The following is a 14,061-nucleotide window of genomic DNA, read 5'->3' as shown; positions in this document are numbered from 1 at the left end:
TTCCTTTTTCCTCAAACAAGTAATTAATGATTTATTATGATTTCATATTAAAAACATCATCTCACCTTCTTCTATAATTACAGTTGGGACAGTCAGGCATGCTCAAACGTGATGACAGCATGTGTCTCATTGTGTCTGTGAAGTTGTTCTCCCCAGCTAGTGCTTTCTTGTTATTAAGCTGAAGTAAATTATAAAGGCAGCGTTTTAGTAGTGCAAATCTTTCCATTAACAATTCAATGGCACAATGTGATTAACAAATTACATAATCAAAAAGCGTTCTTTGGACAAAGTATTTTAAAAGCAGAATAATTTCATGAAAGTGGTGTTTTGATCACAAGTGAAAAGAGGATTAAGTTCAAAGTTACAAACAACAAACATTTGGCACTGAAACTCTTCAAAGAAAGTATGTTTCTACTGTGAAACAGCAAAGTGGCCAAGTCCATCTCCTTGACTCATATGTATGTGCACCCTGGTTGGCATTTCTGCTGATGCACTCTGAACTTGAGCAGTTCTCGTCTTGTTTCATGGTGTGCACAAAAGGATGCTGCTGACAAATGGAGAGAGAATGCAAACTCACCCTTAGCTTGCAAAAAAAAGAATTAGGATTAATTCTGTAGCCACAATGGGATAGACTCAAGGAAAGAAGTAGCTGCCCAGAACAGGACTTGACTGCATAAGTGGGAAAAAAAAACCACAACAAAAACAATCTAAATAACCTCCACCTGGCAGAGGCCTAATCCTGAAAGCAGCTAATTTCATTAGATACCTACAAACCTCAGGTTAAACAAGGATGTGCCTAAGCTTCACTTCTACAGATGCCCAGACCTGATCCTTACCTAAGGAGCCATGGGCTTACAGCTCATTTAAGCCCAATTAGGATCAAGGAAAAAAAAAAGAGGATTCTTCCTCAAGTCCTCTGAGGAGCCCTGTATACCAGATGTTCTAAATACATGGTTAACAAAGGCTTATGTTCCTTATAGGAAAAAGTACTTACTGCTTTGAGACATTGCCAATTTAAGCTTAAGTTTAAGTTTATTAAAATGTACTGTCATACTCTCTCTTTCTCTGGCTCATAACTAGCATTTTCTTTCTGCACAGTGGAACAGGAACAGAGAGATTCCCCATCCAGACTTGACTCTAGCCGAGTCACACTGTACTCCTATGGGAAGCGTGATACATATTTGAACTGTAGGGCTACGGAAAGGACTGTGGTCTTACACAGCAGGCAGTTTTATAATAAGGTAGGAACTTCTATCCCCTCTCTGGCTACAGCTTAAAGGCAGATAGCTCTGCTCCGCCTTTTACCCACAAAACAGATTTAGAAGCCATCTCCAGAGTCATAACAGATACAACCATCTGCCCTGCTACCATGGTTCACCTTTCCCAGCTCTGCACACACAAGGGAACTCTTGAACACAATATTCCCTCTCACATACATCAAGGCAGCTCCACGTTCAATGTATTGGCTGTTTTGGTTCCCAGTCTAAGGCATCAAAAATTCCCATTTCATTGTATAAAGAATTTTAACAGCTGGTATTCAATCTTAAGACTACGATACTAATGTTTTTACCATGTAGTAACTGAGATTACATACTATTATATACTCTTCTTGGATCTTGTTTTTCTGTATTTTAGCTGACCAAATTTCATGCCTGGTATAGTTGCAGAATTAGAGCATATAGAACTAGTACAATATACTACACTCATGTTTGCATCTTACAAATATACATGAAGCATTAGTATAACTTAGTATGGTATAAAAAAAATCCTACCTGCTCTTCAATAAAACGCCTGTGTTTAAAAAATTCCCAGTCTTCCTTTAGCATGCGTTGTTTTGTTTTCATTGCCATCTAAAACAGAATTTAAGGAAAACTCATTGATTCAAACATAGAAATCCTATGCCGTGGTCAACTGGTCTATTGGTTTCATTAAACCTAGTTTGTCTACACTATTTTATTTGCTAGTTGTTTGATTTGAGTCACTTAAATGTAAGACTTTATATTATACTATTTTTCAGTCTGATTTTTCCACTGTTTTTCCTCATGTTAGTATTTCTTTTCATTAAAAATTTTTATAGTATTTTCAGTGAAATGTGACTGGCATTAAATCATTGACATGACAGATCCACTAAAATCCATTAAAATCTAGAGATACAGGGCTTTTGGCAAGGCCTCATCACAGGCTCAAGTGCAAACTCTGTTGTACCATATGTGGAACTAACAACCCAATCACAGAGTCAAAAAAGTTAGAAAGGTAAACAAAATTAAGTAGCAACCTAGACTAACACTATTTACCACATATACTCCTCAAGGTATTTCATGCCCATGATGTATCTAAGGCTGGAAAAATACTTCATAATTACTCATCCCTGAATCACATCACCATAAATGCACATAAAGACCCCGTAGCTTTTTGTATACAGACGATATTTTTTTCTGATTTAGTAAATAAATTCATTCTGACAGAACGCAGAAACTTTAGCACAGCAAAATGTAAGAACAAAGCTTCTCCTGTTGTGCCTTACAACATTTTAAAAGCACTAGTTCATCAGTGAGGAAAAACAGCTACCTAGGTGTTGGGGTTTAACCTGGCAGGCAGCTGAACACTGCACAACCATTTGCTCACTCCCCAACCCCAGTGGCATGGGGGAGAGGATCAAGGGGGGGAGAGGAGGAAGGTAAAATTATGGATGATATACAGACAATATAGTAGGACAAAAAAGGAAGGGAAAGTAGTGATAAAAGAAAATACAAAACAAGTGATGTGCAATGCAATTGCTCACCACCTGCTGACCCATTCCCAGCCAGTTGCACACCCCTCCCCGGCCAACTCCCCACAGGTTTTTTTTGTTCAGCATGTCATGTTGTACAGAATATCCCTTTGGTCAGTTGGGGTCAGCTGTCCCAGCTGTGTCTCCTCCCAGCATCTTGTGCATCCCCAGCCTCCTCACTGGCAGGACAATATGAGAAGCATAAAAGACCTCAACCCTATGTAAGCTGCAAGCACTGATCAGAAACAACTATATCATCAGTATGTTATCAACATTATTCTCATACTAAATCCAAAACGCAGCACTATACCAGCTACTAGGAAGAAAATGAACTCTATTCCAGCTGAAACCAGGACACTAGGTTATGTTTTACACTTGTTCTTCTCATCTACTCAATTAATAAAAGAGAAAGTCTACCACCTTATAGAATATCACAAATTGCTTCATAAAGGTATGTCTGGATGCTTCCAGAAATTCATACTTTATCAAAAGTTTAAAGTTTTACTATTAACCTAGTGTATTATTGCTATTATCTTTATTTAACTTGGGAAATCTAAATTCTAAGATGGAGATTTGGAAAAGTATTAAGTGGTAAAGTTGTTTCAGAAATTCATTCAGCAAAACCAGCAGCATGTCATTCTAATGACTACTGTAGATTTTGATTTCCCTTGCTCTGGTGAGGTTACATTAACACCAAAAAATGAGTTTATCATGTGCATGTGTGGTTTTTTTAAAAAAACGGCATGTATGAAATATTCCTGAACCATTGGTACCATTTCTTAGACACACTAAAAGGTACTGCAGAGTCTGTGGTGAAAACCATCAAAGATTTCATCCTGATTGTACTACCAGCTTCTGAGCACCCTTGAGCTATATTTAAACACATCAATACTCACTGGTTTAGATGCCCTGCCACCTAGCTGAATCCTCACTTTCAAAGTAGGCACCTACATTCACGATAGATTATAAGGGAAGACTTTAATGCCAAAGAATGAATTTTAAAACAGCCAGTGCATTAACTGGGAGCTGCCTACTCAAACCTGCCAAGAAATTGTCAAAGAAAACAGCATGGTTTAAGTCTGCGTACTCTTGAGTATTAATGGTAACAGGGGCCGAAGCTAAAGTCTTCATACTTCCAACTTCACAGCCTTTCCAATACCCCATATCTGCAGGTATCTCATGTTATTAATTCCATAAATAAAAAAATAACTTCTTTCCCCTCCTTTTCCCCAATGAATATTTATTTCAGCAGAGCAAAGCAGCTGCAATACAAACCGTATGATTCATGTCCTAGAATTCTGCTAGGGAGTGAGAGAAATTCAAATGCCATCAGAAGGAAGAATTTACACTTCACTCTTGCACATCTGCAATGAATATGCTACACCACTGCGGCCCAATGAAGAAGAGAGGTCCACCACCACCCTCTTCCCTCCTCCCTGTTTATTTGAGGCTAAGAAGTATTTGAGATCCATCAGACAGGAGATGGCAAAGTGAGACAGGCAGGTGAACAAGTATTTTCCATTCTGAAATGGATTTAATCATGAAACAAAACCAGCAGTTTGGTCAGAAGTGACACATACCACTAGATCACCTGTGAGAACTTTGATGTTCATACATATATCACAGTATGCTTGTTACTTCCAAATTTTAAACTCTGTATCAAATGTAAATAGCACATTTGAGCACCCTAAATTCCACCTGTGAATCTAATCTATTTCCCTCGCCTGTTTCACTAGAAATAATAAAAAGTAACTCATCTTGTCACAAACTCTCAGTACCCTAAAATAGTGTTTTGATTATACACCCACTATAAAGACAAAAAACAGTTATGAACATACAATACTGTTTTTTCTATTAAGTTGACCAGGACTGTCAAAACAAAACAAAACACCAAAAATAAAAAAAAAACACAACTCCAAACACATAAACCCACAAAACCCCAAACAAACCACCCCCCCACCCCCAGGAATATGGAGAGAAAAGCAAGAAGCTCTCCTTGGGCTCTTGTGGAACTGGGCAAAAGCATTCCTTTATTACTTTCTCCTGTGGGAGCCAGATTTAAAAAAAAAGAAAACACTTTCACACAATGTACATATTACTGCCTAGCCATTATTTATGGGAATGATCCAGATATATTCAGGGCCTCGTGAGTTAAATGTAGTCTAAATTTGTTAAGAAAAACAGGAACTGGAGGTATAGGTTGCGTACATTTAAACTCTCCTGTATTTCAGATACCCTAAAAATCTTCCTCAGGTTTTAGCATGTGATGAATACAGGTGTTGACAGGAACAAATGCTGCTTCTAAATTTTATTACAGTGTACACACATGTGGTATAGCAGCGCATTAAGTTACATGTCTCTGCATGACACAGCTGTCTTACACAGTTTGTTTTTTTTTAAATAATGTAGAGTTTTTATTACTTGCAAAAGCTATTAATTTTTTTTCCCCCCAAGAAGAAGTAACATAACATACTGTACTGGAAGGTCCATTAATTTTCTCTGCTGATGCCCTGTCTAAAATTTTGGGTATAGTTCCACAGTAGATAAATGAGGACCATTCTCAGGTTCTCATCTGTGGTGGTCTGCATGTTCTAACCTTTGATACATCAGGCAGTAAAACCTCACAACTTCATTAAGCTGAGAGGCAGCAAATAATGGACACGCATTCACTGTTAAGATCCACAGTTTCCATAGTAGCCAGGCTGATTTCTACCTTGTTGACAAAAATACCACTGCAAATTCAGGTAAAATGGTCATACTGAATGAAGTATTTTTGAATAAGAGAGTATAACCACAGGTTATCACCAACACAGGGTTTAAGGCATGACTGTGAAGGTAACTTTTTTACATATAAATACCAATATGAATATCAATATCTCCTTTAACATTTGATGGTTTAAGTTTTAGAATTGTTTTCCCTACACACCCCCCTTGCAGGCTTTTTTGGTAATTAGGAAATAAGAAGTCATCATATTAAGTTTTTCCAAACGGGAGAAAGGTTTCTGCTTGCATCAGGATACAGGCTTCACTGAGCAGATTAAAAAATTCTGTAAGACTAATTGTGGCAGTTGCATGGTCACTGGATACAGAGAAGTACAGAAAAACCAGTTACGGGCTGATTTTGAAGTGGTGCAGATCAACCAGTCACAAGCCTGACATGAATGTGACTCTGCAGAAATTCCCTTCTTTTGGAAAATAAGTGAATGATAAGAGGTGAACTGGGCTCCCTTTCTTACTGGAGAGGCAGTACCAGACAGCCATGACACCCCAGCACTACAAGGAAAATAACTTCTAGTATCACAAAACGTGAGATGATGAAATTTTACTGAGCTGCCATCAACTATTTAGGTGCACAAAAGCAGCCAGACCAAGACAAAACTTTGTAACTGACAGCTCACAGGTGCAGACCCCAAATATAGAATGATCTCTAAAAATAAAATTATTTACGTGCTGTCCTCATCTTGAAGGTACTGGAATTCATGATAAAAATTGACTTAAATCTTCAATCACAGGAAACAGCTTCTGAAGGACATCTACAGTGTACTGTAAGACTTTAAAATACACGTATTTATAGGAGTAACATAACATTAATGCATCTCAAATTGGATCTCCATACTCCCAATGCTCATAAAACGTCAGGATACAAGGTCTATAAAATCCTGTATCTTCAGTTATTTAAAGCATATTCTTTCTTCTAGTATACTTAAGATTGAACTAAACAGTATTGAAAGCCTTATATGAGGTGTTTTTTTTAAAAAATCAAGTTCTTTGAACATGAGACAAAAATCACATGAGCAATTTTGCGAGAGTATAAACAACCACTTGCAAAATAAACAGCTGTTTTCCTGAATATTAAGCTCTTGACAATGTAGGAGTCAACAAAACAATGTTATTATTTTCTGAAAAGTAGCACAAACTCAGAGCTGTCAGAACATACACTTAATTAAAGAAGGGTAACTTCAGAGGTCTCAAATATTTATGTAGTGAGACTCTGAAGTTCTGATTTTGTCAGTTGTACAAAGGTCATCACCACACTATGCAATAAGCAATAGTTTTTAAAAGCAATCTCCTCCTCTGAATTTCATTTAATGCAATGACTATTTTGGAAGCTTACGGGGTTTTGTGGGGTAGGTTTTGGTTTTGGGTTTTTTGTCTGGTTTTGTTTGCTTCCTTTTCCTAGTGACAACTACAAAAGAAAGTTTCAGATTACTGTGCTATGATAGAGTAGTGATGATAGAGTTAGACTAGTAATGATAGAGTTAGAACTGTTGTGACTAAAACTTGTTGATTTGGGGGAGCCAGGAAGGCTTCAAGACAAGAAGCACCTAAACAAAAATTTACAACAACAACATTTGACCTTAGAAAAGCAGATGTACAGAACCGTAAAGATAAGGAACTGCAGAGCAAACACTAAACCAGAACAGACTTGATGACAGTATATACGTGATCTTAGAACTGAGTCTGCGCAAAAGCAAAAGTTAACCAGTGGACACAATGAAGAAGAGTATATCCTTCATCCAGAGACCCCTGACAACCACCTGGATACACCAACAGGCATGTGCGAAGGACATTTGCATATGCTAATGAGTCCACAGGAAATTAATCAATATGTATATCTCTTCTGAGGAAACTAATGAATAGGTATGTAAAGCTTGTATAAGTTATGCAACTAACCCTGTGCAGGCACGCACATTAGAAGGAGTGATCCCCTGTGTGTCCAGCACTGCAATAAAGAATACCTGCTTAATAGTCATTCCGACTACTGAGTCCTGATTTCAGCTTTTCACGGCATCAGTAATAGACAGGCTAAGGTCGTTCAAAAATGTTCAAAGACCATCTCTAAACAATGGCACAACAATCTGCTTTAACAATTTGTAGATGCTTCTGTACAATCACCATTCCGTGTTGGTATGTTAGTGTTGTTTTCTATTCTGAAAGACTGACGTCAATGAAAAACATTACATTTTGTTGCTTCAAAGCTCTAGATAAAAATACCACAGCAACTCTTCACTGGAGGTACAGCCTTTCACGGGCTGCTCCCTACATAATCAGACTTGAGGCTGTTTACATGATTCTTACCTGTTCATCAACATAATCGTCTATTCTTTTCTGGCATTCAAGCCATGCTTCAGCAACTTGACCCATTTCCTGTTCCAGCTGATGATACCTTTGTAGCAAGGTACTATACATATCTTCACTACAGGAATCGTGCGTTGTTCCAAGCCTAAAAATTCAAATAGCACTGGTTACAAATGAGACATTTCACTGAAAGATCATGCTTTTAAGTTCTGCCAACCAAAAAAGTATTGTTTAAGTGCAGTTATTGATACACCTATGCCCACATAGCTGCTTGTATCCCCAAGTTGATTATTTTTAGTCATTTTTCAAAAAATATCCAACAACTGCTCGTTCCAATGTTCTGTAACCAACAATAGCAAGAATGTGGGAAGTGCAACATTTCTAGAGCCTCTTTCCCACAAGCAACCAGATGTCAAACCTACTGAGCCGTATTTATCCAAATTTTGTTGCTCGATGTATTTATCCTTCCAAATTCTATGGGCTAAATATACATGTTGACTACTGACTGAAGAGCTATATAGTAAGCCAGAAACTTGCTCATCAGAACACTCTTGAACAATGCTAAAACAATTACTAGACAAGTTGGAGTTCCAGTTGGAAAAAGCACTGTGGAACGAGACGAGAGATAATTTGGTTGAAGCAGTTATCTACTATCACTCGAGCAGCATCAAGTTCAAAATGTGGTTATGCTGTTCACTGATGACTGTCTCTGTAAGAGTCCCAGAAACAGGAGACAGATATCCTGTTCTACTATTTTTTGTACAGCAAATTCCTTTTAAAAAAAAAGTCTGAGCACATTACAATGATTCTTAAATAAATAAGCAAATTCCTGAAATCTTGACTGCAGAAATAAATAAAAAACACAAAATTCCATTTGATAACGTGTGTTTAAAGCATGTTGAATTCTAATGACCTGTAAATTAACACCAATAAACTTAATGCTTTTCAACATTTCCCCCTACTCAGTAATTAAGAGGCAACTGGTTGGTAGTTAATTAGGCACAGAGGTTGTGTCATGAGTAAAGCCAGTACCAAAACACAAAATTCAAATATCTCTAAACTTGACATTTAAGGCCAGTTCCAGCGTTTCACGGAGTTTTGTTACAGAATTCCATTGCAACAGAACTACATAGTCCGACCTATCATTTGGCAAAGAACTGAGCCCTTAATTTTAATGTGGCAATTAAGTATAATGAAGAGCTGAACAAACAGACAACTCTAAGCATTTTTGTTACAGCTCTTAAAACAAACTTGAATTTATTGGCAAAGTCATGCTATTTTGCTCTTTTTGCCTAGAACCTGCAACACAACCACTTCAGAAGGGTGCACAAACAATTCTGCACATTAGAAACTTGGGCAGTCCTTGCTTGATAGAGTACAAAAAGCAGCTGAAAGGGATACAGTGACTTTAGGATACAACACTTCCTCACTATCAGTACAAACGCTGTCTATTTCTGGTACTAGATAATGATTTACTACTTTTCTTGAAGCCTGTGTTTCTGTATTACACAATTATGCGAAACTGATCCCTACTGTACAGATACGAGAACAAATTCTTGACAACTGCTGCTAAGTAGTGCTATTCTTTCAAACACTAGTTGTGCACAAAGTCTTTTTTTAAATACACTCTCAAGTTAAAAGCAAAAGAACTTAATTTTAAAAAATTTAGATTAGCAATGCAACAGCTTTTACACTTTCAATTTTTATTGTCATTCTTGAGTAAAGGTTAACATGACAGCAGTAAATATACTTTCACTCCTGAAGCAAATATAAAGCAACAGTCTAGGTAATATTTCAGCCCTGTAAACAGATGTGGAATATATTCCTGGATTGCAGTAGAAAAGGTAATAAAAAGCATCACACATACATCAAATGTAACAGGATTGCCCACTTTACAGTAACTGAATCTTCCACGACATGCCTGTTGAAATATATCCTACTGTATGCCTGCGTATCTTGCAAGAGCCCAGAATTTTTTGGCCAATAGCATTTAACTGAAGCTGTGCATATACCCTGAACACTGTCCCATCCCATACAGGGAAAGCAGAGAGGACAGAAAAAAGCCCCAGGTATCAGTTAGTTACTTCATTACCAAACCCCAATAAAGCAGTCTGTTGAATGTAGGAGGCATGACAGTAGTTGTATATAATCAAAAACATCTTAACCCAAGAAAGACATTTAACATTGAAGAAACCTTTCATATAGACACCTTCATCAGGAAGGACTAGTCACTCCCCTATGAAAGGACTGATTTCCTTAAATATTGGTAATGAAAATACAGCCTTATGAAATGTTGTGTCTGACCTGGAAGCCCTTCTGATTAAGTAACTCTTGATAAGCATATGGACAGTTCTTACAGCTGGTCTGCAGACTGTACACCTGAGTGTGCCTCCTAAACAAGCCAGAGGTGTTGACTAGGTAGAAACCAAAATACAACACATGAAGACCCTGGTCCTTTACCCTGAGTAGATGACCAGTCCTGCGAAATACTGACACAGCTGTTCTCATATTAGCTAATAACCTGCAGCCCCACAAGACTGCTACGTTTAAACCTCTAAGTGAACATCTTTTCTTAGTCTGACATCTGATAAGCATTCTTGGAACTAATCACAGTACACCAATTGTGTATTTTGAAAAAGCCAGAGATACAAAAAATTTAGTGATTTACATAAGCAATGAGAGAAAGGGTGAGCACCCAAAAATCTAAGTGAAGCTGAGATGCCAAAACACCATTTCACATTTCTTCTTCAGGAAGAGAAAGCAGTAAGGCTAATGCTCTTTTGTAAAGAAACTCTGGCAACACCTTTTCTACTGCATGCAAACAATTCTCTACTGACCAAATGATCAGGGGACTAGGCTGATCCCTGCTTCTCCATGTGAGGTCTCTCTGATGGAACATTCTTCCACCAATGCCCAATAGAAGGCAGACTATGCCCCAGAAAATTTCTCAGGAAAGGCTACCTAATTCTCTTACTTCAAGACCCAGAGAACTCAGCAGTAAAATCCTGGGAGCCCATGAAAACAGACGCAATCTATGTTTACCAAAGAAAAGCAAGACATACACTATAGAAACAACAGAACAAGAAGCTCATGATGAATCTCTCCTTTCAGGAAGGCTCACGTGAATCAATCTAGGCAAAACCACAGTTTATGTGAAACACCCTTAAAGCTATCTAGTGAACACGGATGTACTGGAAAAAAATTCCTGCAGGAAGAGATTCTGCTTTCATCATATTTAAGCCTTGAAGGTAGCTGTCACTACAGTGAAGTTCTGCAAAGAAACCCTTTTTGGTGGTCAGACTTTAACTGCAGTAGCACTTGAGAACACCAGGTAAATGAAAACAATTAAATGTTTTGTCAAGAAATGACCATAAACTTCACTAAGCCCATTCTCATCTCTGCAAATGAAGGCAATATAAACAGTCTGGATTAGCCAGGATTGCTGGAGTAAGAGATGCAGAGAAGCCTTGCCAGAAAGCATGGAGATGACTGAGGGATACAGCGTCAGTGACAGTGGTACTGGGAAATCAAACACAGATCACTGGGGAAATATGTGATTGAACAATGTGCTATTGAACACAGAAACATAATTACCTGCCTGGAAGGGGGGGAGGAAAAAAAAAAAAAAAAAAAAAGGCTTTTAGTACCAACCCAGTTTCATGTAAACCAATGAGACAGGTTATTCTGAGGGACCTTAGATGTCTTGCTGAGCCCAGTGACAATTAAGCTTTCTTGCCTTTTCTTGCTTTCCTTTCTCATATCTACTAGCAAAAGGAGAACTCATCAAAAACTTCATTATTCACTGTGAGCAACATCTCTTGTGACAGACAAACTGGTCTTGTAGCATGGAAAAATATACCCAAGACAATACCTTTAAAAACACACATGTATACAAAGCATAAATGTCTCTTCATCAGAAACAAGATTGAGAGGTCAACACAAAGCATCCATGACTGTACTTTAAAAATATTCAGACTTTGGATAAACAATAACATTACTATAAATTAATACCTCTTCCCTAAAGAACCCGAAACACTTTGCAGGTACACAAGCTACATGCACAGCAACCTTGCTAACAAAATATACATTCTAAAGCTCTAGGAAACGCATTATGTCACCAGACCTACAAGCACATCGCAAAGGATTTTGTTTCTTTTACATTCTCCAATAAAAAGATTGCTTAAAAATCCAAATTAAGTTATCTGTGCACTGTGGGAAGCACGAAGGCATTGAGGCTTTAATTGCTTGTAGAGCTGTAAAGATAGCAGCAATGCCTGACGACAAGTGAAACAGTACTATTCAGTCATACCATCAGCATTTTCATATGATGCTGTCATTTTTGTAGGTAACCACAAGTAAGCAGATTACAGTAGTAATTCTTCTGACAAGCAAGTTATGACAGCAGCCTGCTCAATCAACAATACTGTTTTCAAGACAGATCAACGGGATTTTTACCTATTAAACTGTAGAAACAGCAGAGTTCGTTTTTTTTGTAGACACTGTGCTTGCAAACATGGGTTTTGATTTCTCCTTTAAATTACAAAAGAAAAGTTAAACTCTACCTTAGCTGTGACACCAACGTTGGCAAGCTATTCTGCAGGAGTGGCTCAGAAAATACCAGATTTTGAAACAGATGCTTATTGTGCAATTCCCATGTCACCTGAAATTTCTTCAAATGTTCATTTTCCTATAACAAAAAAACAACCAGAAATAAGCTGGGGCAGGGGGAGTGTGGGCAGGGGGCAGTTTCTGTCCAAGGCAAGAATCTTTTTCTAATCTAGTTTCCAACCTACAGGCTGGGTTATCCAGCTCAGATCTCACCCAGTTTTAATACCCAGAAACTCAGAATTTAAGTAACTCTTTAATGACTTAAATAACCATAGCTTCATTCCTTGTTTTTCTACATTGTAATGGATTAAAGAAAAAGATAAATCAGACTACGTCATTGAAAGCTTCCATTTAATTCTGCACTGGAAGATATCTCTTATGAAGTGAACCAGTTCCTCTCAGGTTTTCTTGTCAATTGTCTCTCATTATTTTTTCAGTTATTTGAACTTATCTAGTAACAGACATCTATGTTAGCAAGCTATAATCTTTATTCAAAACTGACATAAATCAAGTAAGCAGTTCTCTCCCAGTACAGCTTCAAAATTGAAGTTTTCTAAATAGACAGGAGACTAACAGCTTACTTCTCTAGTAACCAGAATGTTTTTCTACTTGAGGTTATTTAACAAGTAATTGTATATAATTTCAAGGTCTAAAATTTAACTTCATTGTCAAAACATAAGAACCTAAAGACAGGTGTAATATTTTTTTCAAGTCCATAAGTTTTTCCACATGTAGCCAGCAGTACGCAGGTTTTCTGTATCAGAACTCCTACACACAGGAAAATTAAATGCAAGCGTTCTAGCTATCAGATCAGCAAGTGAGCCCCGCGCACTATAACCTCAAGTACCCAGAAATACCAGAATACCCTGGAATTTCAAAGTGTCGTTAAGCATAGTGGGTTAAAAGCCAAATACATATTTATATCACACCTAACATGAGACTACCAGTATTCAAAAAAAGGAATAAATTCTGGAGTTTTGTTATAATTTCAGAAGGGTGGGTTGGGGTTTTATTTTTTTGAGTTGCACAAGACATATGTACCCTTTTACTTTGAATATTATGTCTTTAAAATATTAAAGATCTCTGTAAATCGCTAATAATTACAAGAGTCAACACTGAGAAAGGTTGATTTCCTAACCAATTTCCATATTATGCTGTGGACAACACAGTCAACCCTTACCTACAAAATCTTGTGTATCAGATGGCACAGAGTACTATATTTCTCACAAAGAAAGACCAAATAAGTTCTCCCTTCTAGTCTGTTATACTGTGTACTTGAGGACTCTCCTGCACCGACCACAGTCTTTCCAGCTTGCTTTCAGTATAATCTGACATTCCTTGCTCTTTAACATCATTAGTTAGCTGGATTCCTTTGAAAGGAAGGACAACTGTTCATAATTTCATTGAGAAATTAGTTCCTCACAGGTGGAGGTTCAAGGCATTATATGCCTTTGTACAGCATGCTATGTGGGAAGGTTTTACCTTTAAAAGGAAGGCTACACTAAGCTTAGAGATCTTGACTGCCTTTTATGTATTTCAGCTGAAAAGATTCCTTCTTCCATGGTGCGCTGGTATCTTGAGAGAAAACCACACACACTGAAAGG

At 37.5% G+C, this 14,061-nt stretch overlaps 1 protein-coding gene across 4 annotated transcripts in view; it reads right to left on the bottom strand.

Annotated features, from left to right (window-relative positions):
• FAM193A (family with sequence similarity 193 member A) overlaps positions 1-14,061 on the bottom strand; it is an 83,606-nt gene that overhangs the window by 24,491 nt on the left and 45,054 nt on the right. For 2 of the 4 annotated variants that reach the window (XM_064448993.1, XM_064448995.1), the window contains exons 7-10: positions 12,412-12,536; positions 7,850-7,994; positions 1,773-1,850; positions 66-178 (exon numbers count right to left, since the gene is read on the bottom strand). In XM_064448993.1, the coding sequence (XP_064305063.1) occupies positions 66-178; positions 1,773-1,850; positions 7,850-7,994; positions 12,412-12,536 (461 nt within the window). Of the gene's footprint in view, positions 1-65; positions 179-466; positions 548-1,772; positions 1,851-7,849; positions 7,995-12,411; positions 12,537-14,061 lie in introns of all 4 variants that reach the window. The other 2 variants (XM_064448996.1, XM_064448994.1) reach the window with 2 other exon arrangements.

The sequence above is a fragment of the Phalacrocorax carbo genome, chromosome 4 (assembly GCF_963921805.1).
Source record: "Phalacrocorax carbo chromosome 4, bPhaCar2.1, whole genome shotgun sequence".
Classification (NCBI taxonomy): Eukaryota; Metazoa; Chordata; class Aves; order Suliformes; family Phalacrocoracidae; genus Phalacrocorax; species Phalacrocorax carbo.
This window is presented reverse-complemented; position numbering and strand designations above follow the sequence as displayed.